This window comes from Diaporthe batatas (genome assembly GCF_019321695.1).
Source record: "Diaporthe batatas strain CRI 302-4 chromosome Unknown Contig00007, whole genome shotgun sequence".
In the NCBI taxonomy this organism is placed as follows: domain Eukaryota; kingdom Fungi; phylum Ascomycota; class Sordariomycetes; order Diaporthales; family Diaporthaceae; genus Diaporthe; species Diaporthe batatas.
In genome coordinates, this window is record NW_025408554.1 from 403,080 (window position 1) to 426,775 (window position 23,696).

Consider the following 23,696-nt stretch of genomic DNA (forward strand, 5'->3'; position numbering starts at 1 on the left):
AATAACACGACTGGGCTCGGCACGCACGACAGCGAGTCCGCGCGCGCGCTTCTCACCAAGGTCCGCAGCACTGTGGCCTGCTCCAACTGTGCGCGCACAAAGACAAAGTGTGACAACGACACCAAACAGCCATGTACGCGCTGCCGGTCCAAGGGTCTGACCTGCGCAGCCCGCACAACTCGTCCTCGGGGGCCACGACCTAAGCTGAGGCAGGGGCAAGGGCAGCCGGAAGCACAGCCAGAGGATGCTCGCTCGAACTCGGCAGCGAATTCGCCCGCCCGCACTCACTCAATCTGTAGTGGAGTCAAGGATACACCGTCCTCGGCGGGAAGCGTTGTCAACGGCTACCCACATGCAGGACAAGAACCAGGGCAAGAATCAGGACCACCATCAGGGCTTGGACCGTCTGTTAACGCGGCCTCGTCTTCTTCATGGAGCCCCCAAGGCGTAGTGGCAGGTTATCCTGCCCCGAGTCCTTCCAGCGTGGCCACGGCCCTTCTTGCCCCTTCGCAACACGACCAGACAGATCCTTCCCGGCCTGCCTCCATGCTCTGGCCGCAGGAAGCTGTTGATCCAGAAATCTTCCCACCGATGGACTCTGTCCCGGGTGCCGGGGATCCTGTCGTCTTTGGTCCATCATGGGACTTTGGCGATCCGCCAGAGGACTTTGAGTACTTGTTTAACCCAGCTTCTAGCGTCTTTGGCGCCTTCCTGCCCTTTTCCTGTTCACCTCCTTTCACCATGGAGCCACCAGCAACTCTTGTCACAAGTGGAAGCAAAGTGGGTGTTGTTATGCCACAGCCGCAGCCAGAGCCGCAGCCAGAGCCGCACATGGATGCACCAACAGTGGAAGTTGATACACCCCCTGGCTCAGACACAACAGCACGACATCCCCGCCTCACCGTGAGAGAGACGGGCGAGGATGACTTTTGGATCCTCCCCAAGGACGTTGAGCACTGGACCATGTTCCAGTGCTGTCCCACTCCGTCTTCCGTATCCCCCGGCCGCGCAACCGCCCACCTGTCCTTCCTCGAAGAAAGCTCGAGGCTGCGCAACTCGGCCGGCCCCTGGAGCCTGCCCACGCGCGGCAGCACCGAGCCTGTGGGCAGCAACGTGTCGCTCTCGGCGTCCACGCGAGAGCGGCTGTCCGCCATCACTCAGACCTTCTTCCCCAGGGCCCTCGAGATGCACGGGATGGCCTCGGCCTCGGCATCATCCTTAAACCGCAACGCCTCAGAATGGTTCGGCTCGTCGGGGTTTATCCTGCTGCCGCCCACTGCGGACCTTGATATCTTCCTCGAGACTTACATTCGCTGCGTGGAACCCTTCTACCCCCTTGTGCCCACGCACACTCTCGACCCCAATGACTTGCTCGGCGCCAGCGGCAACGAGAAGGGCGCGGTGCTGTTGCTGCTGCTCATGATGGCCATTGGGGCGTCATGCAACCGTGCGACCAGGGCAAGGCGGTTTGGCGCGGGGCTGGCCGAAGTGTGTCGCATCGCGCTCACGGATTTGGTGGAGAAGGACAATCAGTACTCGACGGTGCCATTGATCCTGCAGTGCAGTCTGTTGCTAACCATCCAGTCATGCTGGGGCGGCGAAAAGTGGCAGATGGATATCGGGGCGGGCCACCGCTTCATGTATATTGCGGTCAGTGTTCCTTTTCTTTCTTTCTTTTTTCTTGCAACATCGTACAGTGTTGCCCCTGCGAGGAGGACCGGCAGGTGTGGGAGGAGTTGAGCTGACACATTGAGTCTGTAGATGATTCGAAACTCTGGGTACTTTCAAAAGAAGACACAGAACCTTCTCTGGGATGCGGTCGCCGTTGATAGACGCACAAGTGTCCACGCCGCGTGGCGGAAATGGGTTGAGCAGGAAGGCCGGCGAAGGGAAGTTTGATCCGACAATAAAGTCCCGTGCGACATTGTCTACACAAGCACTAACAAAAGCATCCAAGAGCAGACTTGCATACGATTGGGTCATGCTTGACCAAGAGCTTAGCCTCTTCTACGATCAACCCCCTACCTTCGCCATCACCGAGCTCCGCGCCCCCCTCCCCGAGATCGACGCCCTCTGGCTTGCTAAGAGCGCCGACGAATGGAGGGCTCTTTGTCACAGCGAGAACGCCTCGCGACCTCAATACTCGCTCCGCCAGGTTTTCCAGCTCTGCCTCGCCAACGAGATCAACCTAGACTCCTACCACCTCACGCCGACCCGCCTGCGGCTACTCCTGTACCCCATCCAAAGCCTTGTTTTCCACCACAGCCAACTACTGGACGCTGTCCCCGACAAGCAAATTCGTGCCTCGTCTAGCTTCAAGACCACCACTCGTACCTCATCCCTCCTGCGCTTCGAGGAGCTGCAGAACCTCCTACAGAACTGGTGGGCCCTCGCACAACAGTGCCAGCATCGGGCCCCCGCCGTCACAGCCGATCCCGGGCAGCCACTCACACCGCCGCCGTCAGAATCCGACCAAGTGCTTCCCAGCGCCAATTTCCTCCTGTTCCACCTCATCAGCCTAAACCTGTACGCCGATCTCAAAGCCATCGAGGGCCTTGCCCGCGGCGAAGACCCATCTTGCTCCGCCGGCAGCAGCAGCGATGAAGCCGAGTACATCGGCGGCAGCGGCGCCGGCGGCCATCACGCCATCTCCCTCCGTACTCGCCAGCGCCACATTGCCGCCCAGTGCGTCTTTGCGCCGCACGACGCCCTCTACCACGCTGGGCAGGTCCTCCGACTCGTGCGCGAAACGGCCCTCTCGAGGCGCCCGCCCTGGTGGGGCGCGGCCGTGTACCGCGCTGCACTGGTGCTGTGGGCCTATGCAAGCATGCAGCAATGCTCCTCCTCCTCGTCTTCGTCATCGCCGCCGCCGCCGTCGTCGCCTCCATCGCGTGAGAAGGACAGCAGCGGTCGCGGCAAGCAGGTGCTCATCGCCATCGACTCGGTGCTGCCGGGGGATCCGGCGGTGGAGCGGTTCTTGCGCCAGGGGAAGGGCCTGCCGGTGCTTCTGAACGGGGGCGCGGTGACGATGCGTGTGGACCGCGAGCCAGGGAGGGTGCTGGGGGCGTGTATTGCACTACTTGATGCGGATGAGGGGAATACATGGTTTACGACTGGGGTTCGGATCAAGTTAGAGACGCTGCAGCAGGCTTGGAGTACTACTAGGCTGGGACAGGGTAACATAGTACAATAGGCAAGGGGTGTTAGGTATGAACGCTGCCCACATTTCAACCCATACCTCCCAATACGTCTGCCAATTTGTCACCTGGGGCTTAGTAGATGTAAGCGAAGGTTCTCGTGTGATGTGAACTGTACCTGTGCCACCGGTTTCACGAGAGGAAGAACCCAGTCTCTGCGGTCAAATACAATATTGCAGACAAAATATGTCATATTCACTTCCTCTCAAGCTTGAGATCCGCCGCCAATAACTAACTAGTTCGACAAAGTCGGAATCATACACAGCTGCGCATCAACATGAGATCAGAATCCTAAGAGAAAATACCAACACGCCAATAGTCTCACAATCACTCTTAGCCAGTATTCTTAGTCTTCACCAGCCTAATACCTCCGTCCGCCGCATTCAGCCCTAGTTTGCCGCGTTCTCATTCCCAGAAGCCAGAAGGGCCCCCCGGCTCGGAATAACACCGACGTTTGAGAGCGTCTTGAATGTGTCAATCCACGCATCATGGGTGTTATCAATGCGCTTCCAGCCATACCGGCGCGCTTTGGCATTGCTCGCAATCGTGGGCCACCTCTTACCCAAGGACCACTCAAAGAACTGCCATGTGCCCCAGTCGAAAGCCTCTGGCTTACCGCCATACTTAGCACATATTCTGTCCCAGACAGGCCTCTTGTCCTTGGCCCATTCGACCAGAAGGACTTCATTTTCATAGGTCTCCGTAGCGGCCTTAGCTGTGCTGAACTGTGTGGTTGGGACCTTTTTCCAATTTAACTTTCGTTAGCATTCCTTTCATAGTGAGTGGATAAACGTGTAGGGTCTGAAGGCTTTACCTCTAGACCAAAATACGAGGCGAGAAACGGCCAGAAATAACGCCACATATAGACATCGCCGTTGGTGTGTACGAAGTCTTCGTTCTTGGCTCGCTCCTCCGTCGTGACGAATAATGTCAGATCCGCCAGGCTGGTTGCAGAAGAGCTGTCATCCAGGGAGTTGTAGATTATCTTGTTTCCTGGGAACTTGGGCTCTTCGCCCAGTTCCCGGCAGATCAGAAAGTAGATGGCGGCAGTGGTCGCTTGAGACATGCCATTTGCTTTTGGAGCGAAGCGTAAATGTCAGTACTGGCTTATTGTTCTTCGTGGTTTTACTTTCCTCCGTGTGTCGCCCTAGCATTCAGACTCGTAGCTAACACAGTAAGGGCGTACTCACCTCCAGGAGCGTAGCCCACAATGGCATGAGGTCGCACGATATTGTAGGACCATGGTCGCTTTGCCGCGAGCTCAAATAGGATGTCTTCTTGCTCGTAATAGAAGTTTGTGCCGGACTTGTCCAACCGCCCAAGAGACTCGTTGACCGGAAGTGGGACCGGGCCCAAGTGAACTCCATAATGCTGGGTGGGCCGATGTTAGCGTTCAACTGTACCTGGCATATTTACCCATAAAACGAGTTTTACCTTATTACCCGTTTGAAGGCATACCCGCTGCAATTTGGGTGCCACATTATCTATCGCTTGCAGAAAATTCTCAAAGAGTGGCACATTTTCATCACGAAGGCTGTTGAAGCTGGCGACGTGGACGTACGACGTGAAGTACGCATGCGTGACGTCTTTGCAGACTGGACTGAGCTTCTTGATAATGCTGTCCAGTGGCTTCAAGAAGTCCACGGCAACAAACTCGATACGAGGATCTTGCCAACAGTACAAAAGGGGCTTCCTGGACGTGACCACGATTTTGGACCTGTGTGTAGTTGTCAGAAGGTATTAACGATCATGTATCAGCGGTCGTGGGAACTGTGAGAGGAACAGGCGGCCTACCATTCCTCCTTCTTTGAACGGATGAGTTCCTCTATGATGGCGTTTCCGCTAATGCCATTGGCTCCAGTCACGAATGCCACTCGTCCAGTCATATTGATCGGCAGGTGTCCCAGCAGAAGGGTAAAACAACCTTGGGAGAGTAAGAGAGGAGGGCAAGGAGAGGGAATGAATAGCCGAAAACAAGGATGAACTCAAGAGGGATAGTCACGTTCCTGGGCAACTGTTGACGTCAATGCCATTTCCCCAATGCTGCTTGCTATTCCGTTTACTTGCCCCATTTATGGCTGAACAGGAAGCTTGCCTTATGTGCGGGACATCCTTCAGGTGTTAGTCCCTACCGTTGTTACTGCATGCATACAGTGCTTGACCTTGCCGTCCCTGATCTACATTCGACTTGCCTCCCTAGCGGCGCAGAGTTGGTCAAACAAGTGCGTGCCTCACTTAAGCACTAGAACTTCACGCTATAAGTATTATAAGTACTATCCTCTTAAATTCTTCCAAGGAATCTATTTTAATATTAAATATAATTAAGTTATTATATTAGTTTAACTATTTAAGTTTTATTATTAAATATTTAATATTTAATATTATATTTATTAATTATTAATTAAATTTATTAATATATTAAAAAACTAATTTATTAATCTACTACTAATAATAATTATTATTATAAACTAATATTATACTAGTTAAAAGATTAAAAGTTTCTACATAGTTAATATAAAAAGCATATCCTATACTAATTTTCCTATCTTAACTCTAATCCTAGCTGATTAGAAGGAGTTAGGCTAGGGTAACTAAGACCCGGACACTGTGCAGTGCGGCATCCGGTCCTGTGAGCCAAGACCGGCAGTGTCGGGAGACCCCAGGTGCCGCGTTCCCGCATGATGCTCTTGGGGTTCCGAATTGTCGTGTCGTCGCCGAGTACTACTATCCCTCTCCTCGGTTCCCCAATTATCCGAAAATGTATGAGGCACGTAGACTAGGCATAAGCAACTGACGTCCGCCGACCTAGCTGTTACTATCCACTAACCCTAGTATAGAAAATAAGTACATATCTTACTAATAAGAGTATATACCTTAGTCTCTAACTTAATAGAATTTTAATTATTAATTATATATTAAAAGCTTTTAATAATTTTTATTTTTTTATTTATTAATTATTTTTTCTTAAATTTTATTTTTACTTTAATAAAAAATAATAAAATAATAAGTTATTAAAAATCCTTTTATAAGAAACTAGCTTATCTTAATAATTATAAGTGGGATATTTAATTAGGAAGATACTTTAAAACGTAAGGGCCTCACAGCTATTTCCTTGGTACCAGGTGGGCGGAGCTGGAGGATGAGGTCACTCACGCACTGGTCAAATTCAGCATTGAAAATGGTCGTAGACAACCGTTTAGATTCCCGACTGGTAGTTCGCGACGCCATTTCTTTCATCTAAACCAGAGACAAGCATGGCCATCCAAGAAGCAAGCGGCACCGTCCTCAGTCCTAAGAGGATGTGTCACATTGTCCTCCGCGTCCAGCCCGAAAAATACAAGCCTATGGTCGACTGGTACGTATCTTTTCTCGGCGGGCGTGTAGTCTGGGGCAACGAAGTGCTCAGCTTTATCACCTATGATGAGGAGCACCACCGCATCGCCATCACAGGCCGTCCGGGTACCATCCCGCGCAGCGGCGATGCCACAAACTCGTGCGGGCTTGCGCATGTCTCATTTGCCTACGATACGCTCGACGAGCTCCTGACAGCGTATGTGCAGCGCCGCAAGCTGGGGATTAAGCCCTCGTGGTGCGTCAACCATGGGCCCACGACTAGCATTTACTACGCCGATCCGGACGGCAACGAGGTCGAGACACAGGTGGACAATTTTGACACAGCGGAGGAGGCGACGGAATTCATGAATAGTGAGGCGTTTATTGAGAATCCGATGGGGGTCGATTTCGTACCTGAGAAGCTTATTCAGCGCTTGGAGAGTGGCGAAAGCGTTCTCGAGCTCAAGAAGAGGGCCAACATCGGGCCTAGGACGTCAAGGGCAACTGGCTATATCGCTGTCACGTAAATCTTGGAGTCGAGACATTACACGAATAAAATCTCATCTTTACCTTTTATTTGACAATTACTCTTTCGTGGGGGACCGAATATAACTTGAATGTCGATTTGAGAACCGCCACGGTTCGAGACTGCGCATCACGCCGCCATGAACTTCTTCAAACAATGAACTTCTTCAAACCCCTGAGTCGTTCCTTTGCATCTTCCAATACCTCGTCATTCTTGCATACTGCGAACCGCAAATGATCATGCACCATGTGGGCATGCTCGTCAATGTAGAACTCTGGTGTCAATAGTCAGCCTTAGGTAGCTAGCAACCACATTGGAACAACGCAGAGTTACATACCTGTAGGAGGAACAGCCGCTATACCCAGTTCTTGGACAAGAAAGTAGAAGAGCTTGAAGTCCCTGGGTCTCTCCAAAATGTGAGGAGGGAACTTGTAGTCGTCCGGTATTTTGACCTTGCTCAAGTTGGCGAGAACAAAATAGCCACCTTCTGGGATGGAATACTACGGTCTTTGGCATTAGTTCCATAGCTTTAACATGCCTCTGTCACCTTGCGATGATTTTCTCTCTGACATTTCCTTCTGCAGAAAAGAAGAACCCACCGGTAGCCCCAACTCATCCCAAACATCGTTGAACCGCCGCATCTTGCCCTGCATCTCCAGGCGACTCGATTCCCAAAATCCAAGGCTATCTGCCTGTTTGAAGGCAATTGCTACAGCTTCCTGGAGCGGGCTTACACTGCTGTAGCAGATGCGTGTATGGGCGGCCGCGACGTACTGGATGAGATGCGGAGGCCCGATGAGCCATCCTACACGCCAACCTGTGCAGTAGAGCATCTTTCCCGCGGATCCGACCGTGAGAGTGAGTCTCTCTATCTCAGGGGATAGTGTAGAGAGTCGTGTCCCCTTGACATACATGAGACTATCGTAGACCTTGTAACGCAGAGATTAGATGAAAGTGTCAGCTGGTCATATCACTCAATGCGGATTACACGGGGCGAAAGTATGTTGATAACCCACCTCATCGGACAGCATGATGATATTGTGCTTCACACAGAGGTTTCCGATAGCAAGCAGCTCGTTTCGCGTGAAGACTTTTCCGATGGGATTGTGTCTTCCGTTACAAGTACATGTCAGCTTTTCTCTTCCCAACCCAGTGCCTTTCTTCTCTGGCCACAGAGGCTAATCTCGCAAAGGCCAACCTTGGAAGGTGTCAAGATGCAAAAGTGAGACTCACGGAGAATTCAGAACGATCATTTTCGTGTTTAGAGTGATCAATCCCTTCAATTGATCTATATCCACAGTCCAATCCCGGGCCGATGTCCTTTCTCTGCCGCCGACTTTTGGAGGCACAAGCGAGGCGTACACGACCTTTGCCCCCGGCATTTGGATGTTGCTGATATACCTAGAACGAGATTAATCATTGTGAGCACTGTGTACTTTTAACGGCTGGTTCTTTGAGCGTTCACAACTGAATGAAGGGACCGTACTCCTTCGGAGTGTACACGGATTAAGAGCGAAACCACCACTTTTCATTGTGAAGTCCAGCCATTTATGGAGAAAAACGCATGGCAGCCCTATTGACAGAGAGTCAAGCTGTCCATAATAATGAAGGAATGTCCCGCAAACGTACTGGTCGAAGAAGGGCTCGAAAACGATGACTTCATCCCCTTGATCAAGAAATGCCATAAAGGCACTCAGCATTCCTGTTGACATTCTCAGCTTAGAGATTTCTCCTAGTCCCGGAATTAAAGTAGCTGGAGCATTCACTCTTACGCACCTTCGTTTGCACCCGTCGTGATGGTCACTTCTGTTTCTGGATTTATAGGACGGTCGAAGAGCTTCGAGTACATATCCGCGATGGCTTTCTTAAGACTCATTCTGCCCTAAAACAGGAAGTTGGCCGTAAGTCAGATATTCGTCTGCAAAGTTCGTAGGTTTTGCTCCCTTGCCCTAAACAAGGTACATGACCTATGATATTTGGGGAGGTTGTGTTTCTTGCCTTTGTTGGGGCGTATTGGTTGCAATCAACACGGTCAAAGACGCTTTTGGCAGCATCAATTACGAACTGAGGAGGATTGTAACCGCTAAAAAGAGAAAGATGTTAGTAATTTTTGGAATTATGAGGAGTATGTTCGAATTCGAACACGATTTTGGAAGTCTCACAAGAAACCTTGACCCAAGTTAATGACGGGTTGGCAAGGGCTAGAGTCAGCAGCGTCATTCACAATGGACCTGAAGAACTACAGGTTAGCCTCAGTTCAGTTCTAAATTATTCTCCCCTGTGACCAACAAGGGCTCGATCACTAGACATGCCATATATCTCGCCGTGTTGAGGAAACCCTCGCCGCGGGCTTGGGTAAGTCGAAGCCCTCAAAAGCTGCCACATTGTTAGAGCCGCTTGTCTGAAGTCGCGCCATTCTCGCCAAAGACTGAATGTGAGTTTGCTGCTGCCCTGTTGTATGACGTGAGAAGATCACTCGAGCTGTCTTAGACATCATCATGAAAGCTCGGCGACAAAATCGTGGACCTGACTGCTTTGTATCGTCGGCATTTCATTGAATTCCGGGTACCTATTTTATGCGCTGCAGAAACCCCAACAGCCAATGAAATCCCCATTCCAACGATCTTATCAGTACTCCGTAATCTAAGCCCGCTGTAGACCCGATTTCGTGGCTGCATGGCTCAAGGTTCAAACAGGCTCGGTACCCCATTGTTCCTGAGTTGCCCCCACGCACAACCCTAGGCTACGAGCTTGGGTGTATTTTGATGGACTGCGATGAGATTTCAATGGTGCAATCAAGTGGTTCGTAGCACTATAAAGACGCAGGAGTATATTATGTCTGGTCTTGATTGAGAAATTCATTTGTCTCCTTCAGTAGTAGATCGTTCCTCTTAACAGCCCCAGGCATTTGGTCCTTCTTTCATCATGGCGGGACAACCGTTCACCAACCTAGTCCGCTTTGAGGATGAGACAGGCAAAATTCAGTGGGGAGATGCATCGCCGGATAAACTTGACAGCCTTGTTGGTTCAACCGCGGCGGTTCTCGACGGCCATCCCCTAGATGGTGGTCTGACAGTAACTGGCAAGACAGCAACCATTAAAAAGGTACGTTTCTGATACAAAAGTACCCAGATATCTGCCTAGTGTTCTAAGACCGCAGTCATATTAGGTTCTGGCGCCGCTCGACAGAACACCCGTGATCCCCTGCGTCGGCATGAACTATCTGGCACACATAATTGAGACAAAGAACGAAGTCCCCCCAAGCCCCGTCGTCTTCGTCAAGCCCGCCGATGCGCTCGCCGGCCCCTTTGATGCCATCACGATCCCCGCGCACGCCCTTCTGATGGACTATGAGGTCGAGCTGTGCCTCATTATCGCCAAAGACTGCAAGAATGTACGAGCCTCTGAGGCCAAGGAGTACATCTTGGGTTATACGGGCGGCAACGACCTGTCGTCCCGGCACTGGCAGCGGCCACCGCATTCGGGGGGCCAATACTGCTACGGCAAGGGTTTTGATTCATTTGCGCCCATTGGACCGACAATTTTGAATGCGCATGCGCCTGGGGTGGATCCGTCGCAAATTGACATGACGTTGTGGGTGAACGGAGAGCAGAGGCAGCACACGAGCACAAGCGACATGGTATTTGACGTTTTCAAAGTCGTCGAGTTTTTGAGTAACGGGTACACGTTGCGCAAAGGGACAGTCATCATGACCGGCACGCCGAGTGGCATTGCAAGCAGACGGGTGCCGCCGCCTTGGTTGAAAACAGGCGATGTGATTAAGATTGCTACAAGCCAGGTTGGAACCATAGAGAATACGCTTGTTGGATCCTGAAATGCCTTCAACGCGCAACTTTTCAAATATCATTGGCAGTTTATAGTATTTTTAAACTATGGGTCTTTCAGCGTTTGCCACTGCATGGCTTCGGACGAATGTGGAATAACTAGAAGCGAAACCACGCAGTAGTAAGTGTCATGGGACTCAACGTGAATTAGTAGATATACATATGTAGATAATCTGAGGAGTATAGATAATCTGAGGAGCTACTGTGCTAATCTCATCTCAATTATTCAAGTTTAATGGCAGGAAAACAAAATAAGACTTCTTTACCCGTTGTCTAGGACATGGCTTCCTAAAAGTGCGCCGGGGGGTGGCCACATAGAAGACTCCACCCTAGTATTTCTTCCACTACTTAGATCAAGTGCTTGTTAATGCGAAATCTTGATAGACACCTTTCTTTTGGCACTGCATCTGAATATTTCTAAAAGTCTGAGCAGGCTCCTAACCAAAAGCTGAATGGAACACAGCAGCGATTCATAAGCAACCGACGATGCTGGCTCAGGTTCCCGTTGGCGGAACTTTGAGTGACTCATAAACAGTCATCCGACTCAAGCGCTCGCTGGCATATTATCTCTCCTCCGCTCCCATCTCTTGATCAGCATGGCAAGTCTAAAATCATGGTCGCGCTGAATCGCCCTCTGGATGGCCGTTCTGTGTCTTTCATCCGGCTCAGCTCCAATCTCGGAGTCCTCTTCGACCATATCCAGATCACCCGAGATTACACCAAAGACCTCGCAAAAAATCTGAGACTTGCGCATGAGGAACCTTCTACGACTGAGACCCCTTCTCGCCTTCTCAGGAATGGCGTCATAGCCGAGGTAAGCACCGAGTAGGGCACCTGCAAACGCGGCGTTGGCCTGTGCTGCGCCACCCTCAAGAGCAACGCTGTTGATGATTTCGGCGAAAAGGACCTTCCGGTTGTCCTCGCGCGCCTGATCGGACAGCCTCTCGAGACTGGTCATGGCAGTTCTCAGACAGAAGATTCCAGCGCTCAAGCACTTCCATGCCTCTCCGCCGCTGTTCTCGAGGTCCAGCTCTGGCAGTGATCGAATTGTCAAGAGGCGGCTGAGTTCAGCCCAGGACTCATCACTGATATCACAATACAGCCCTTCTTGATCTTCATGGATACCGTATCTCAATTCCTGAGATTCTATGTACCTTTTGCATTTTTGAACGACTGGGTTGATTTGATTTTCGGTCTGGACTTCTCCGCGTATTAACCCGCGAAGTAGCGCAGCGGCAACCACGACAGAAATGATGCAACGCGAGTCCACGTGGGTAAAACGGCAATTAAGTTCGGCAAGCTGTAGACATAAATCTAAATTGCTTTCGACAGCGGCATCTAGTTTACATGATATTAGCTCTTGAATTTATGCGAACTATAAGAATTTCATATCTTTAAGTGTGCGTCGGCTGGGAAAAGGCTTCTTACAGGCTGCGAAAGGATGAATCCTGATCAGTGGCGCATTCGATCCAGTGTGGTAATCTTGCTCGCGATCACCCGAGGTCGTCCATTGTTGCAGCGCGGTACTTTGGGGGTCGTTCAAATAGCCGTCCGCTTCTACTATCTCAGTGATCGGTTGCCCCAAGGGCAGAGGCTTCAGACCATACGCTCTATTGCCGTTTCGGGACAGATATCGAAGCCGAACGGGAAGAGTGCTCTTATCCTGGTCGTGCACCTCACTGAAAAGAGTGCACAGCGCCATTTCGGTAATTTCCGACCAGTTGCCATCCTATTTTTCGGATCAGCTGTAGAAGACGCATAACTAGGTATCGTAGGGGAGGATTCGCTGGGAACCTGCCACTGTGTGTAGAACAACTTACCCCGTACTGGGCCCGGTGTTCATCAGGGTAATGAATCGTGAGCTCATTAGCCTTGTAGCTTGCGAAAATCCTGGCATGCCGCCCGTACGCATCTGTGGCTTCTTTCTTGGTGAGCTGGTCTGTGTATATTCCGATCGCGTCGGCAATGGCCGACCCGACCAGCACACCCACGATACGGTTCTCCGCATCATTGACAGGCCCAGACATCTTTCAGGATTTCTATGGATGAATGAGGTTTGAACTGAGTTGCCGCTTTTTGAATTCGGGATTCCAGATAGGATATTTTCACTAGAACGTCATTGATGTTTCCGCCCATTTGACGAAATTGGATGAGGGCTTGAAATAGAAAGCTAGGGATTTGCTCTGGGCATAACAACAGCATGTCTGATAGTTACATGTAGCTCGGGACAAGAGTAAAACTATCAAGGGAGTTTCCTCATCTGCAGTAATCATGCTTGGAATTTTTGGGATGCTTTGAGGCGGAACAAAGCGAACATTGAATTTCACCGGAAGCGGCATTGATGCAACAATTCTAGCTACCCGTGGGTTCGCTCTCACTCCGAGGAACCCACTGCTGGCGCAGTGGGTGCCAAAACCCCCGTACGGCCAAAACCCCCACACACTTAAGAAGAATAAAACACTATACTAAAATTAGTCTAACTTATTTAAATAAAAATAATATAATATAAAAAAAGTACTTTTATAAACCTTATTTTTTAAAGAATTTAAATAAAATAGATATAAAATTCTAGGGTTAGGGTTTAATTAAATTTTATTACTTTTTTATATTTATATTATTATAAATATTAATTTTAATTAATTTTATATAAATATAAAAAATATATTATTATAATTCTTAAAAAACTAAAAAGTATTTATAAAATAAAAAATAAATTTTAAAGTTAGGTTTTATAACTTATATAAAGTATATAAAGTAAAGAAAATAAATAAAATAAATAAAATAATAATTTTATTTATTAATTTTATTTATTAACTTTATTTATTAACTTTATTTATTAATTTTATTTATTAATTCTATTTAATAATTCTATTTAATAATTTTATTTAATAATTTAAATATTAATATTTTATTTTATTATTTTATAAATTAATAAATTTTTATTTATTTATTTACTAATTAATTTATTTATTAAATAAATATAATAGAACTTTATTTTATAAATTATTTTATAAATTTAATTATATATATATAATATATTTATATATATATATATATATATATATATATAATATATTTTTATATATATAATATTACTTTTATATTTATATTAATTATTTTATATTTATTTTATTAATTAAAATTATAAAATATAATAAATTAATCTTTAAAATTAAATTAATTAATAAATATATTTAAAATTAATATATTTATTTATTAAAGTTATATTATAAGTTATATAATAAAATTAAATTTAAATAAAGTTTATTTTTAAATTACTTTAATTTTTAAAAGTATTTATTTTAATTTAATATTAAATAATAAATAAGAAAAATATATAAAATAATATAATATATTTTTTAAAGATTTATTATAAAACTTTAATTTTAAATCTTTTAATTATTTTATAAATATTTATTATATTATAAAAATTATAATAAAATAATTTTATATTAATATTAAATTATTTATTTTAATTTAATATTAAATAATATATAAATGTAAAATATAAAATAATATAATATATTTTTTTAAAAGTTTATTATAAAACTATAATTTTAAATTTTATTTTTTATTTTATAAATATTCTTTATTCTATAAAAATTATAATAATATATTTTTTATATTTATATAAAATTAATTAAAGTTAATATTTATAATAATATAAATATAAAAAAGTAATAAAATTTAGTTAAACTTTAACTTTAAAATTTTATATCTATTTTATTTAAATTCTTTAAAAAATAAGATTTATAAAAATATTTTTTTTATATTATACTATTTTTATTTAAATAAGTTAGATTAATTTAAGTATAGTGTTTTATTCTTCTTAAGTGTGTGGGGGTTTTGGCTGTGCGGGGGTTTTGGCACCCCCTACGCCGGGAGGTGTACCCGTGGGCCTTGGCTTCTATTTACCCACTCCTGGCAGAGTGGGTACCAAAAACCCGCAACGGCCAAAACCTCGCAACACCCACACCTACCTATTTCTACTATTTTTACCTATAAAAACCTATTTTTTAATTAAATATACTTTCTTTATTAAATTTTATATAAAAAAAGTTTAAGTATTTTTTAAATCTTTATTTTATAAAGATTAATAATAAAATATTTTTAAATTTTTAAAGTTAAGGTTTAAAATTTTAGCTTTTTTAATTAAAGGTTTTTTAAAATTAGTATATTTACTTAAATAAATTATATTATTAAAAAGTAAAAATATAAGAATATTTATAAAATTATTTATTTTATATAAATATTATTTTTAAAAAATCTATTTTAAAATTAAGGTTATTATAATTTATTTCTTTATAATATTTTTAATATTATAAATTTTTTTAAAACTTTAATTTTTATTTTTTATAATTAAATTTTAATTTTAAAATATTATTTATATAAAGTAAATAATTCTATAAATATTCTACTATTTTTATTTTCTAATAATATAATTTATTTAAGTAGATATATTAATTTTAAAAAACTTTTAACTAAAAAAACTAAAATCTTAAACTTTAACTTTAAAAATTTAAAAATATTTTATTATTAATTTTTATAAAATAAGGATTTTAAAAGTATTTATTTTATAGTTATATAACCTTTATTTAAGAAGATATATATAATTAAAAAGTAACTTTTTATAGGTAAAAATAGTAGAAATAGCTAGGGTATGGGTGTTGTGAGGTTTTGGCCGTTGCGGGTTTTTGGCACCCACTCCGCCAGGAGTGGGTAAATAGAAGCCAAGGCCCACGGGTAGGGGGCAACCGAAGGTCTGACCCCCGGGTACATGTATAGTTCTTGCTTTCAATCCGTTGCATGAAGTGTCTCAATATGCAAACTTCCAAAGTGACGAGGATCCCTCCACAGATCATGGGCCCGTTCCTGCCTGAAAACTTGAAAATAGCTCGGTACCCAAAGTGAGCGGCCCGAGTGTTAACGACATTATGTTGTTGACCACGACTAAGAACGCATTAAAATCTCAGTGACCGTTGACTTGTGCGTCTTTACAATGTACCTAGGTACCTAGATACTCCAGTAACAACGTGTACACGCCGCATCGCCCGAGCCGCTTGGTGCTTACCTCACCCGCTCCCCGGTCTTTGTGAATATAGTGTTGTTTATCTATACCGCTTCTATCATTAGAAACCTGGAGGATGATGAGAAAAGCGTGTATACTTTCATGGGTGAGCACAGTCACTCCACATTGGAACCACGGCCACTCGCGGTCAATGCAAGCCCGTTTCCAGCCCCCCCTGTCCTAAGCACAGAAAACATTCCTTTCTATCACAGCACTTATGTATCAAGTAAAAGGTGGCTGGGGATGTATGGGCTCGTTTGTTGTGCATCATCCACTTCAGAGGCTGACTTTCTGCATATTCGTGTCCATATTGTTGGCCGAAATACTTTAGGAGTAGATAGTCACATGAACTTGAGCTCAGCGACCTGGAATTGGGAGAGTGGTTTCGTTTTTAATTCCCATACGTATAAACTGTATGTGGCGCCTTCATACAGTGATAAACGCTCAAGACCGGCCGTTTAAAGAACACAATACCAATTACAGAGCTCGTCCCAGTAAGTATTCAAGTGCTAAGCAGCATTCTATTTTCAACCGTTACAAACCCCCGCTCCTAACAGAAGAACCATCTATTGCCTGAACTCAAGGCTCAGCTCGCCGGGGCAACCTTGCCAGCCAACTCGTAAACCGCCTTCTCGAACTCGAGCTCGATGTCAACATAAGTCGGATCACCACTGGGCAGCAGCGCCGCTCCAAAGAACCCGCAGAGGCCTTTCTCTCGGTCAAGAAACCATTTGATATTCGGCGCACCGCCCCACATGACAGTGCCTTTCCCTCTTCCCCAGGCCTGGCCCTCAACATCCACGTTCCCGCAAAGCGAGTGATCCATCGTGCCCCTCTTCACCTCGCGGGCCGCGGTTCGCACGAACGCCGGGACAGTGTACATGAGGCCGTTGTTGATCGAGTCCTTCTGCGAGGGGCTGAGCTGCGGCCTCAGCATCTCCGCCGCGGCCGCGGTCCCCAAGATCTTGCCGTCGTCGGCCAGCAGACTTCGCAGCACCTTCATCGGCGCGCCGCGGCGCACGAATCCGCCGTGGCCACCGTAGCAGAAGTTCTCACCTTTGGCCGGCAGGGGTGGGATCCCCTGGTCGCCAGCCGTGACGCTGCCGTCCTCTGCGCGCTGCGCCATGGTCGCCACAGGCTCGGAGGCGGGCAGGTCCCGAGGATAAAAGGTGATGTCCTCGGGCGCCACACCGGCAGGCCCGAGAATCTGGTGTAGATACTCGCAGAGAGTTGTGCCGGCGATCCTTTCAACTGCCAGACCAGCCCAGTCGATGCCGCACGAGTACTCCCACCCCGTCCCTGGCTCGTAGTTGAGCGGGTACCCGAACCGACTCGGGACATCACCGCCGGTGGTAGGGTGCTGCATCTTCCAGGCGATCATGTGCGGGTGGTGAAAGAAATACGTGAGCCCGGACGTGTGCGCGAGGAGCGAGCGGTACGTGATCTTGGTCTCCGGGTCCTTGTACTCCCAGGGCGGCTGCTTGTTGGTGAGGATCTTGAGCCCCGCAAGCTCAGGGAGTACGGCGTCGACTGTGTCGTCGAGGTTGAGGCGGCCCTCCTCAACTAGCTTCATGACAGCGATGCTGACGTAGAGCTTTGTGGATGAGGCAGCCCACAGGTAGACATCTTCCGTGAGGGGCGGCGAGCCAGGGACGGGAGATGAGGAACCAAACACACTGTAATATGAGAAGTCGCCTGTGGCGTCACATGCGTAGAGGATGGCGTTGGGGATTTTCTTGATGTCGACCAGCTCCTGGAGGCGTCTTTCGAGATCGGCAGCCATGATTGAAGAGGGCGAATTATGGGTATCAGGAGCTGCTCTGCTCTCCTGCAAAGAGGGGGAAGTGGAAGGCAGGAATGGGAAATATTTCAGTTGTTGGCTGAGCGAGAGCAGACTGGGCTGAGGCTATTTTCAGGAAATATATAATGCCTCAATCTAGCTGGGCAATGAGGTAAAAATGTGAATCCTCTCGCCGTGAGCCCGATCCATCACGGCGAAGGTCTCAGTCCGATGCAGCCAACGGCAGCTAGTGGTAGGATCTCGGCGTGCCGAAACGGGATGTAGATAAGAAAGATGTCAACCTTGTCCTCTCTCGTATCGCGATCAGGACTCAGCACATATAGCCATTGTACCATTAACGTTGCCTACTGCTTATCATTGACTCGGGAAGTGACTCGCCTCGGCGGCTGCTGATCAATCGAAATGTAGGCGTGCAGGCCCGCTAGCACTTATGTACCAATGTACTAATGCCCTATCTAGGTAGCCTAGGTTACTTGTTAGCATACCTAGGTAAGCTTTACCAGACCTGCAAGCAGTAAGCAGAGAGGAAGACTCGGACTTTACTGGGCGGCCAGAGCATTCAGATTATTGGGAATTAACAATCTTGTAAATTGCACAGACCTAGAGATCCAAAAATGTGTCACTTTGAAAGGCTACCAAGCTGAGAAGAATGAAAGAAAAATAACACAGCCAGTAATCGATTCCGTTTCAACATTGTAGCCACTTCGTCTTAGACAATCTTGGAAGCTTTCCGGTCCCGAAGCCAGAACTGCACCCAGCCAAAAAGGTTTGTTATGCCCACCCCGTTACCAGAGGGTATGATCGAGTTGGTAGAGCAACAATCTCGGGTATTCGCCTGGATCATGTAGTTGCGCATAAATAAAAGGAATTGGGGAAGCCAGATGTGGCTGACATTTCACGGGGCGCAGATAGTTACAGGTGTGCTGGCACACTCAAATCGTGGAGATCTTTGAGCAACGGAGGTTGATATGTGCTTCTTTTGGGGCTGTAGATGCAAAGCCTATGCATAATTTGTTATGCTTCTAGTCCTCGATTCTGTCGAACCAAATCAACTCCTCGAGGTCGGTCTCAAAATGAACGCCAACAGCCACAACTTTACCCTCCCCATCCACCTTCACCGCGGCCTTCTTGAAGAAATGAAAGTCATCCCATAGGTCGTGCATATCAGCAACAAACCTCTTCCCCGAGAGATGCTCAAATGTGACCACAAACGGAAAGCATCGATCTGTACAGTCCGCCACCACCTTGCCCTCCTTCATCTCCAACCTAAGCTCCTTGTACCCCTTGTTGTAGTACCTCCCGGCAAGCCCTTGAATCGCCACCCCCAGCGGCTCCGGGTCCTCAGGCACGGTGAACTCAGGTTTCTCCTTGTCTTTCCTATCCTCCTCGTCATACCTCGCTGAAATCTCCTTGAACACCTTCTCCCAGTCCGTCCTCTCGTCCTCCCTCACCCCCAACACCTCATCCACGAGCACATTCTCCAGGATCGCATGCACATGCTCCCCCGGGTTCGAATTCGTGCAGATGACAACCCCCCACTTCTTCCCCGGCAGGAACGCCATCGCGGTCCGGAACCCCGGCACGGCGCCCGCATGCTTCATCACCGTGTTGCCGCGGTACGTGTACCGGTACAGGCCCAGCGCGTACAGCGCCACGTCCTCGCCGCCGGGCAGCACGTCCTCGGCGTCGACCATGTCGATGGTGCGCGGCTGCACGAGCGCCCCGTGCGCGGCCTCGGACAGCGGCGCGGCCTTGTTGACCAGGCACCGCACGAAGCGGGCGTAGTCCCCGGCGGAGGTGAGCACGCACCCGGCGCCGCGGCCCTCGGGCGACGCGAGGATGGGCACGGGCACATATGTCTGCGCCGTGTCGTCCCAGCGGTGGCCCTGGGCCGCGCGGGCGGAGGGGCGCACGTCGGGCCGGTCCTGGTAGGTGTTGTGCATGCCCAGCGGGCCCCAGAGGCGCGAGTGCAGGAACGACGTGTAGTCCTCCCCGGACACGGTCTCGACGACGTGCGTGGCGACGCTGAACATGATGTTGGAGTACAGCAGCTTGGTGCGCAGGGGCGCGGCGAAGGCGAGGTTGCGCAGGTTGCGGGTCAGGGACCGGGCGTCGTCCGGCCGGGCGGCCGTCACGCCCATGTAGGACTCGTCGTGGGTCGGGATCCCCGAGCGGTGGCTGAGGATGTCCTCGAGGGTGACCTGCTCCGTGAGAGACTGCGTGGGCAGCACGAAGTCTTCCGGGATGAGCTTTGAGACTGGGGTCTGCCACTGCATGTCTGGGTATTTGTCGTCGTCGACGAGGAGGGCGGCCGCGGCTGCCGTGGTGCACTTGGACACGCTGGCAAGGTCGAAGATGGTCTCTGTGGTGCATTCTTCGTGGGGGAACTTGGCATAGCCGTAGGCCTGAGGTTTGTTCAGTGTTTATATTATAGACGTCCCGAATAATAATATCAACTCACCTTCGCGTCGATCTGATCGCCCTGGACGACTGCAATCGACAGGCCCGGGACATGCCACTCCTCCATCAGTCTCTCGACCAATTGGTCGAACTCAGCCGTCTTGAACGCCATATTGAGATAGAAGGCAGACTGTCTGGATCACGACTATATTTCACTTCCGCGACAGCAGTTATATATCCATGAGGATCGTACCTATGGCGTAGACCGAAATGGCATTCTCAGTCATGCTGTACGTAATGTAGTTCTTAGTCAGACCAAAAGGCCTTCGTCCAAGTACCCCAAGCTTGACCAGATCTAGTATACAAGGCTACGAAGTGTGCAGCTCAAAAGGACCGCCAGGGGGTTGGTACCCCGCGTCAGCGTGTCCGTTACCATCTGTAGCTGACATGTTTACTCGAGCGGGCTGCCGGATGAGTGTATTCCCGTGGATGGATACTTCATATGGTGATCATTTCGACTCATAATGTATTAGTCGGTGACTCATGAACCTTGGTACTCCGTAGTGACAGCGAGGCTGTCTGTCTTAAGTTCGCTGGCCCAGACGGAGCACATCGTACGTCCTGGCTGAAGAGCACTGGCAATGGGGCTAATGCCATCCACAGCATTTCTTAGTCGTAACATTGTCTTGTTACATGTAAAATTGAACTCAGAAGCGCTTGTACATAGTGGCCAGTCTACTGCATCTAGCACAACTCGGAAACGTTGAAGAAGTCGCAACTTTTGCTCGTGCGCTTCACCATCTGCGCGTCTACCGGGTACATAGGCAGTTTGTATAAGACTTGTACTAACCGTCCCTTCCTATACCTAACGTTGTCCGGATCATTTGTAACCTTGCGGATGTTTGGGAGTTTCTAGTTTGTTAGTAAAGACACCAGTTGACGGACGACTCGCCGTCAGCCAGCCTTACGGACCCCGTCAGGACAACCGTGGTTATCCTGTGATCAAAAGTTGCAAAGCTGAGTGCAAACTGACACCGACACGCAAGAATGGTAAGCAGATCGAAAGGAGATCGAAAAGTTGCCAAGTTGGCTAGTAAAGTGAACATATTAATAGATAGCCCATGCTAGTTGCGCCTGTTGCTATGCCAAACAGAAAATGCAGAACGCCGTGCCCAGTCCCAATGACATGCCGTCAGTCTCTCGCTGCATGCAATCCGAGTCTAGAGTAAAAGGAAAAAGCACCAGGTTCTGTGGAGTCCGAACAAAGCCAAGCCAACATAAGTTTAATGCCTCAGGACGTTCTCCCCTCGTCCCAATCGCTCCACCGCTTGATGGCCTCATCAACCCGCATGACGCCGCTCTTAGAAGCCTCCACCTCGAACCACTCCTTGTGCTCCCTCCCGCAGGCCTCACACGGGCCCCTGGACGCGACACGCAGGCCCAGGCCCTCGAGCTCCATGTGGATGAGCTTCTCGACCTTGTGGCTGTGCGGCATCTTGCGCGGCTCGACGACGGACCCGGTCTGGACATACGGGTAGTACCGGATGAGCGAGAGGTCGTAGCCGCACTGGCGCTTCCACTCGTTCATGCGGCGCTGGACGTTGTTGGCGCGCCCGATCTTGAGCAGCAGCGTCTTCCTGTCGTCGCCGCTGCTGAGCCCGCGGCTGCGGGTCGTGGTGGGGCTGCGGGTGCCGATGGCGTCGGCCTGGTCGGCAAACGAGCGCAGGATGTCGCTAGGCCGGCGCTCGTGGCCGGTGGGGCGGGCCAGCGCGGACGGGTCCAGGATGGAGCGGGTGTTGGTCTCGGTGTCCGGGAGCGCGCGGGCGGTCTCGTCGAGGAAGGAACGGGCCCTTTGCGTCGGGGCCGAGGAGAGCTCTGATTCGGGCTGCAGCCAGAAGATGTAGATGTAGCCTGCCTCATCCCTCTCCGACAGTGGCTTTGCCAGCTCGCCCATCAGCTGGGACGCCGTCTGTGGCGGGGCATCTTGGGGGATAAGTGACAGGTATTGCGATGTCTGAGAGCCTCCGGAGGGGGTCTGACTTGCAAGACTCGGCCGGCTCGATTTGTTGGGTCTGGAGGAAGTAGGACCGAGGTACTGGTTCGAGGAGGGCTTGGAAGGCTTCGGAGACCCGGAGGGCTGGACGGGATAGGAGTGAGGTCGAGGCGGGGGTGTTGGCTCTTCCTCGATGAAGTCGAGAGGAATGCTGAAGCAACAGAAGGAGAGCTCCTTGGATGGCTTCGAGGGCCGCGTAAAGGAGCCAGAGCCGTTGTGCGGTCGGGAAGGCTTCTCGGGGCGGGCAGTGTTGGTCGACAGGAGGCCGAGACGGCCAGTCAGGGTATCGACGCTCGTCCGGCCCTCGGGGATCGGTCCATTGGCCTGCGGTGGTGTACTGGCAGTCGCTTGGTCTTTATGGCGCCAGCAGTAATTGTCTGGGTTGGAAGGGTCGGGGAGGGCGCGAGACTTCTTCCGAGACTTGGGCGCGGGATTGTCAGAGGGAGCGAGGGCATTCCTGCATGGCCGCCCGCTGGAGGTGATGCCCCGACATGTGGTGCTAGGATCCTTGGAGTCGGTCCGCTTGACGAGGGACTCGGGCGTGTTGGCTACGAAGGGCATGGCGGTTGGACCAACCAAGTCAGGAGGTCAATTGAACTCGTCAGCTGCTTCGATAAGGATGCACACTGGAGGATGTAATAGAATAGAGCAGAGCAGAGCAGAGCAGAGCAGATGAAAGTGAAGTAGTAAATCAGCAAAGCAGGAAGAAGCAAGTGAACGGCAGGAACGGCAGAGCAGCGAGTGGGTCAGAGGGCGGTTGGTGGTGACCAAGGCCAGCGAAGCGAGGCCGTCGACGTGGGCCTCGACGTCAGAAACCAGCCTTGGAAGTCGTGTCGCGCTGGGCGTGTCTTCACTTGATCTGGCCGACCCTCTTGCTGGCCCCCTGAAATGTGCTGCAGGCTGCAGCCGTGCGGCCCCATCTGCAACTGGCATGGGCCACCGGGGGCGCACGCACGCGCTGTCAGGAATAGACCTTGGAAACGACTGGCTGTCATGACACCATTGTCGGCCGAGTATCGAGGAAAAGGGTGGGGCTGGGGGTGGCCGGCATGTCGTGAGGCTGGGGCGTGGCTCAAGTGTTGCTCGCTGGGAACGCCACAGCCACAGCCACAGCCATCGCGTTCAAGTTGCCTCCGGGGCGAAGTGGCAGCCACAGGTGTTAGCTCGAGGCAGACACAGTGCCTCGGGTAGAAATGCTCGACCTTGACGATGGCCGTGGGCTTTCGTGATCAATTGATGGAGTTGAGGTATAGTCGTGTTTGCGCCCAGTGGTGCAACAGAACTAGGTGACACCCACGCCCGAAATTGTTAGTGCCGTCCTGGACCAGTCATCATCCTCTGGTCAACATCAACTAGCACTGTCCCGAGGTCCTGACCTAGACATTAGAGACTCTCCGAATTGTATTATGAATCTAATATCCCAATGCCTCTTCTTTGCCATGACTGCTCCATGTGCCAGTCCATGATGCATGG

The 23,696-nt window shown here is 49.1% G+C and overlaps 8 protein-coding genes across 8 annotated transcripts; 2 read left to right on the top strand and 6 right to left on the bottom strand.

Annotated features, from left to right (window-relative positions):
* Positions 1 to 546: 546 nt before the first annotated feature.
* KVR01_006887 (uncharacterized protein) lies at positions 547 to 3,193 on the top strand (the record flags this gene model as incomplete). Its single annotated transcript, XM_044793477.1, has 2 exons — positions 547 to 1,640; positions 1,801 to 3,193. 2 exons carry the CDS (start codon positions 547 to 549, stop codon positions 3,191 to 3,193), a joined length of 2,487 nt encoding a protein of 828 aa, XP_044644318.1.
* A 68-nt stretch (positions 3,194 to 3,261) lies between these two features.
* Positions 3,262 to 5,083, bottom strand: KVR01_007051 (uncharacterized protein; the record flags this gene model as incomplete). Its single annotated transcript, XM_044794545.1, has 6 exons — positions 3,262 to 3,350; positions 3,721 to 3,937; positions 4,012 to 4,271; positions 4,388 to 4,568; positions 4,632 to 4,914; positions 4,992 to 5,083. The coding sequence occupies 6 exons, from the start codon at positions 5,081 to 5,083 to the stop codon at positions 3,262 to 3,264; spliced, it is 1,122 nt and encodes a 373-aa protein (XP_044644482.1).
* A 1,368-nt stretch (positions 5,084 to 6,451) lies between these two features.
* KVR01_006682 (uncharacterized protein) lies at positions 6,452 to 7,071 on the top strand (the record flags this gene model as incomplete). Its single annotated transcript, XM_044791313.1, has 1 exon — positions 6,452 to 7,071. The coding sequence occupies one exon, from the start codon at positions 6,452 to 6,454 to the stop codon at positions 7,055 to 7,057; it is 606 nt and encodes a 201-aa protein (XP_044644113.1). The 3' UTR covers positions 7,058 to 7,071.
* A 134-nt stretch (positions 7,072 to 7,205) lies between these two features.
* KVR01_006691 (uncharacterized protein) lies at positions 7,206 to 10,374 on the bottom strand (the record flags this gene model as incomplete). The annotated part of the gene is made up of 10 exons (XM_044790244.1): positions 7,206 to 7,330; positions 7,394 to 7,556; positions 7,656 to 7,985; positions 8,073 to 8,166; positions 8,290 to 8,457; positions 8,686 to 8,758; positions 8,833 to 8,938; positions 9,055 to 9,139; positions 9,219 to 9,287; positions 10,307 to 10,374. The coding sequence occupies 10 exons, from the start codon at positions 10,372 to 10,374 to the stop codon at positions 7,206 to 7,208; spliced, it is 1,281 nt and encodes a 426-aa protein (XP_044644122.1).
* Positions 10,375 to 11,445: 1,071 nt separating this feature from the next.
* KVR01_007093 (uncharacterized protein) lies at positions 11,446 to 11,859 on the bottom strand (the record flags this gene model as incomplete). The annotated part of the gene is made up of 1 exon (XM_044787116.1): positions 11,446 to 11,859. The coding sequence occupies one exon, from the start codon at positions 11,857 to 11,859 to the stop codon at positions 11,446 to 11,448; it is 414 nt and encodes a 137-aa protein (XP_044644524.1).
* A 4,647-nt stretch (positions 11,860 to 16,506) lies between these two features.
* On the bottom strand, positions 16,507 to 18,096 carry KVR01_006534 (uncharacterized protein). Its single transcript, XM_044789442.1, has one exon. It carries the CDS (start codon positions 17,750 to 17,752, stop codon positions 16,556 to 16,558), a length of 1,197 nt encoding a protein of 398 aa, XP_044643965.1. The 5' UTR covers positions 17,753 to 18,096; the 3' UTR covers positions 16,507 to 16,555.
* A 651-nt stretch (positions 18,097 to 18,747) lies between these two features.
* Positions 18,748 to 20,386, bottom strand: KVR01_006824 (uncharacterized protein). Its single transcript, XM_044786903.1, has 2 exons — positions 20,232 to 20,386; positions 18,748 to 20,175 (listed from the first exon to the last, which is right to left on the bottom strand). Exons 1-2 carry the CDS (start codon positions 20,340 to 20,342, stop codon positions 18,793 to 18,795), a joined length of 1,494 nt encoding a protein of 497 aa, XP_044644255.1. The 5' UTR covers positions 20,343 to 20,386; the 3' UTR covers positions 18,748 to 18,792.
* A 510-nt stretch (positions 20,387 to 20,896) lies between these two features.
* KVR01_006543 (uncharacterized protein) lies at positions 20,897 to 23,221 on the bottom strand. Its single transcript, XM_044786532.1, has one exon. It carries the CDS (start codon positions 22,782 to 22,784, stop codon positions 21,462 to 21,464), a length of 1,323 nt encoding a protein of 440 aa, XP_044643974.1. The 5' UTR covers positions 22,785 to 23,221; the 3' UTR covers positions 20,897 to 21,461.
* Positions 23,222 to 23,696: the final 475 nt, after the last annotated feature.

Coding starts and splice junctions, on each gene's coding strand:
- KVR01_006543 (XM_044786532.1), bottom strand. CDS start 22,784: ATGCCCTTCGTAGCCAACACGCCCGAGTCCCTCGTCAAGCGGACCGAC.
- KVR01_006534 (XM_044789442.1), bottom strand. CDS start 17,752: ATGGCTGCCGATCTCGAAAGACGCCTCCAGGAGCTGGTCGACATCAAG.
- KVR01_006824 (XM_044786903.1), bottom strand. CDS start 20,342: ATGGCGTTCAAGACGGCTGAGTTCGACCAATTGGTCGAGAGACTGATG. Junction 20,176..20,231: donor GCGATCAGATCGACGCGAAG/GTGAGTTGATAT, acceptor AACAAACCTCAG/GCCTACGGCTATGCCAAGTT.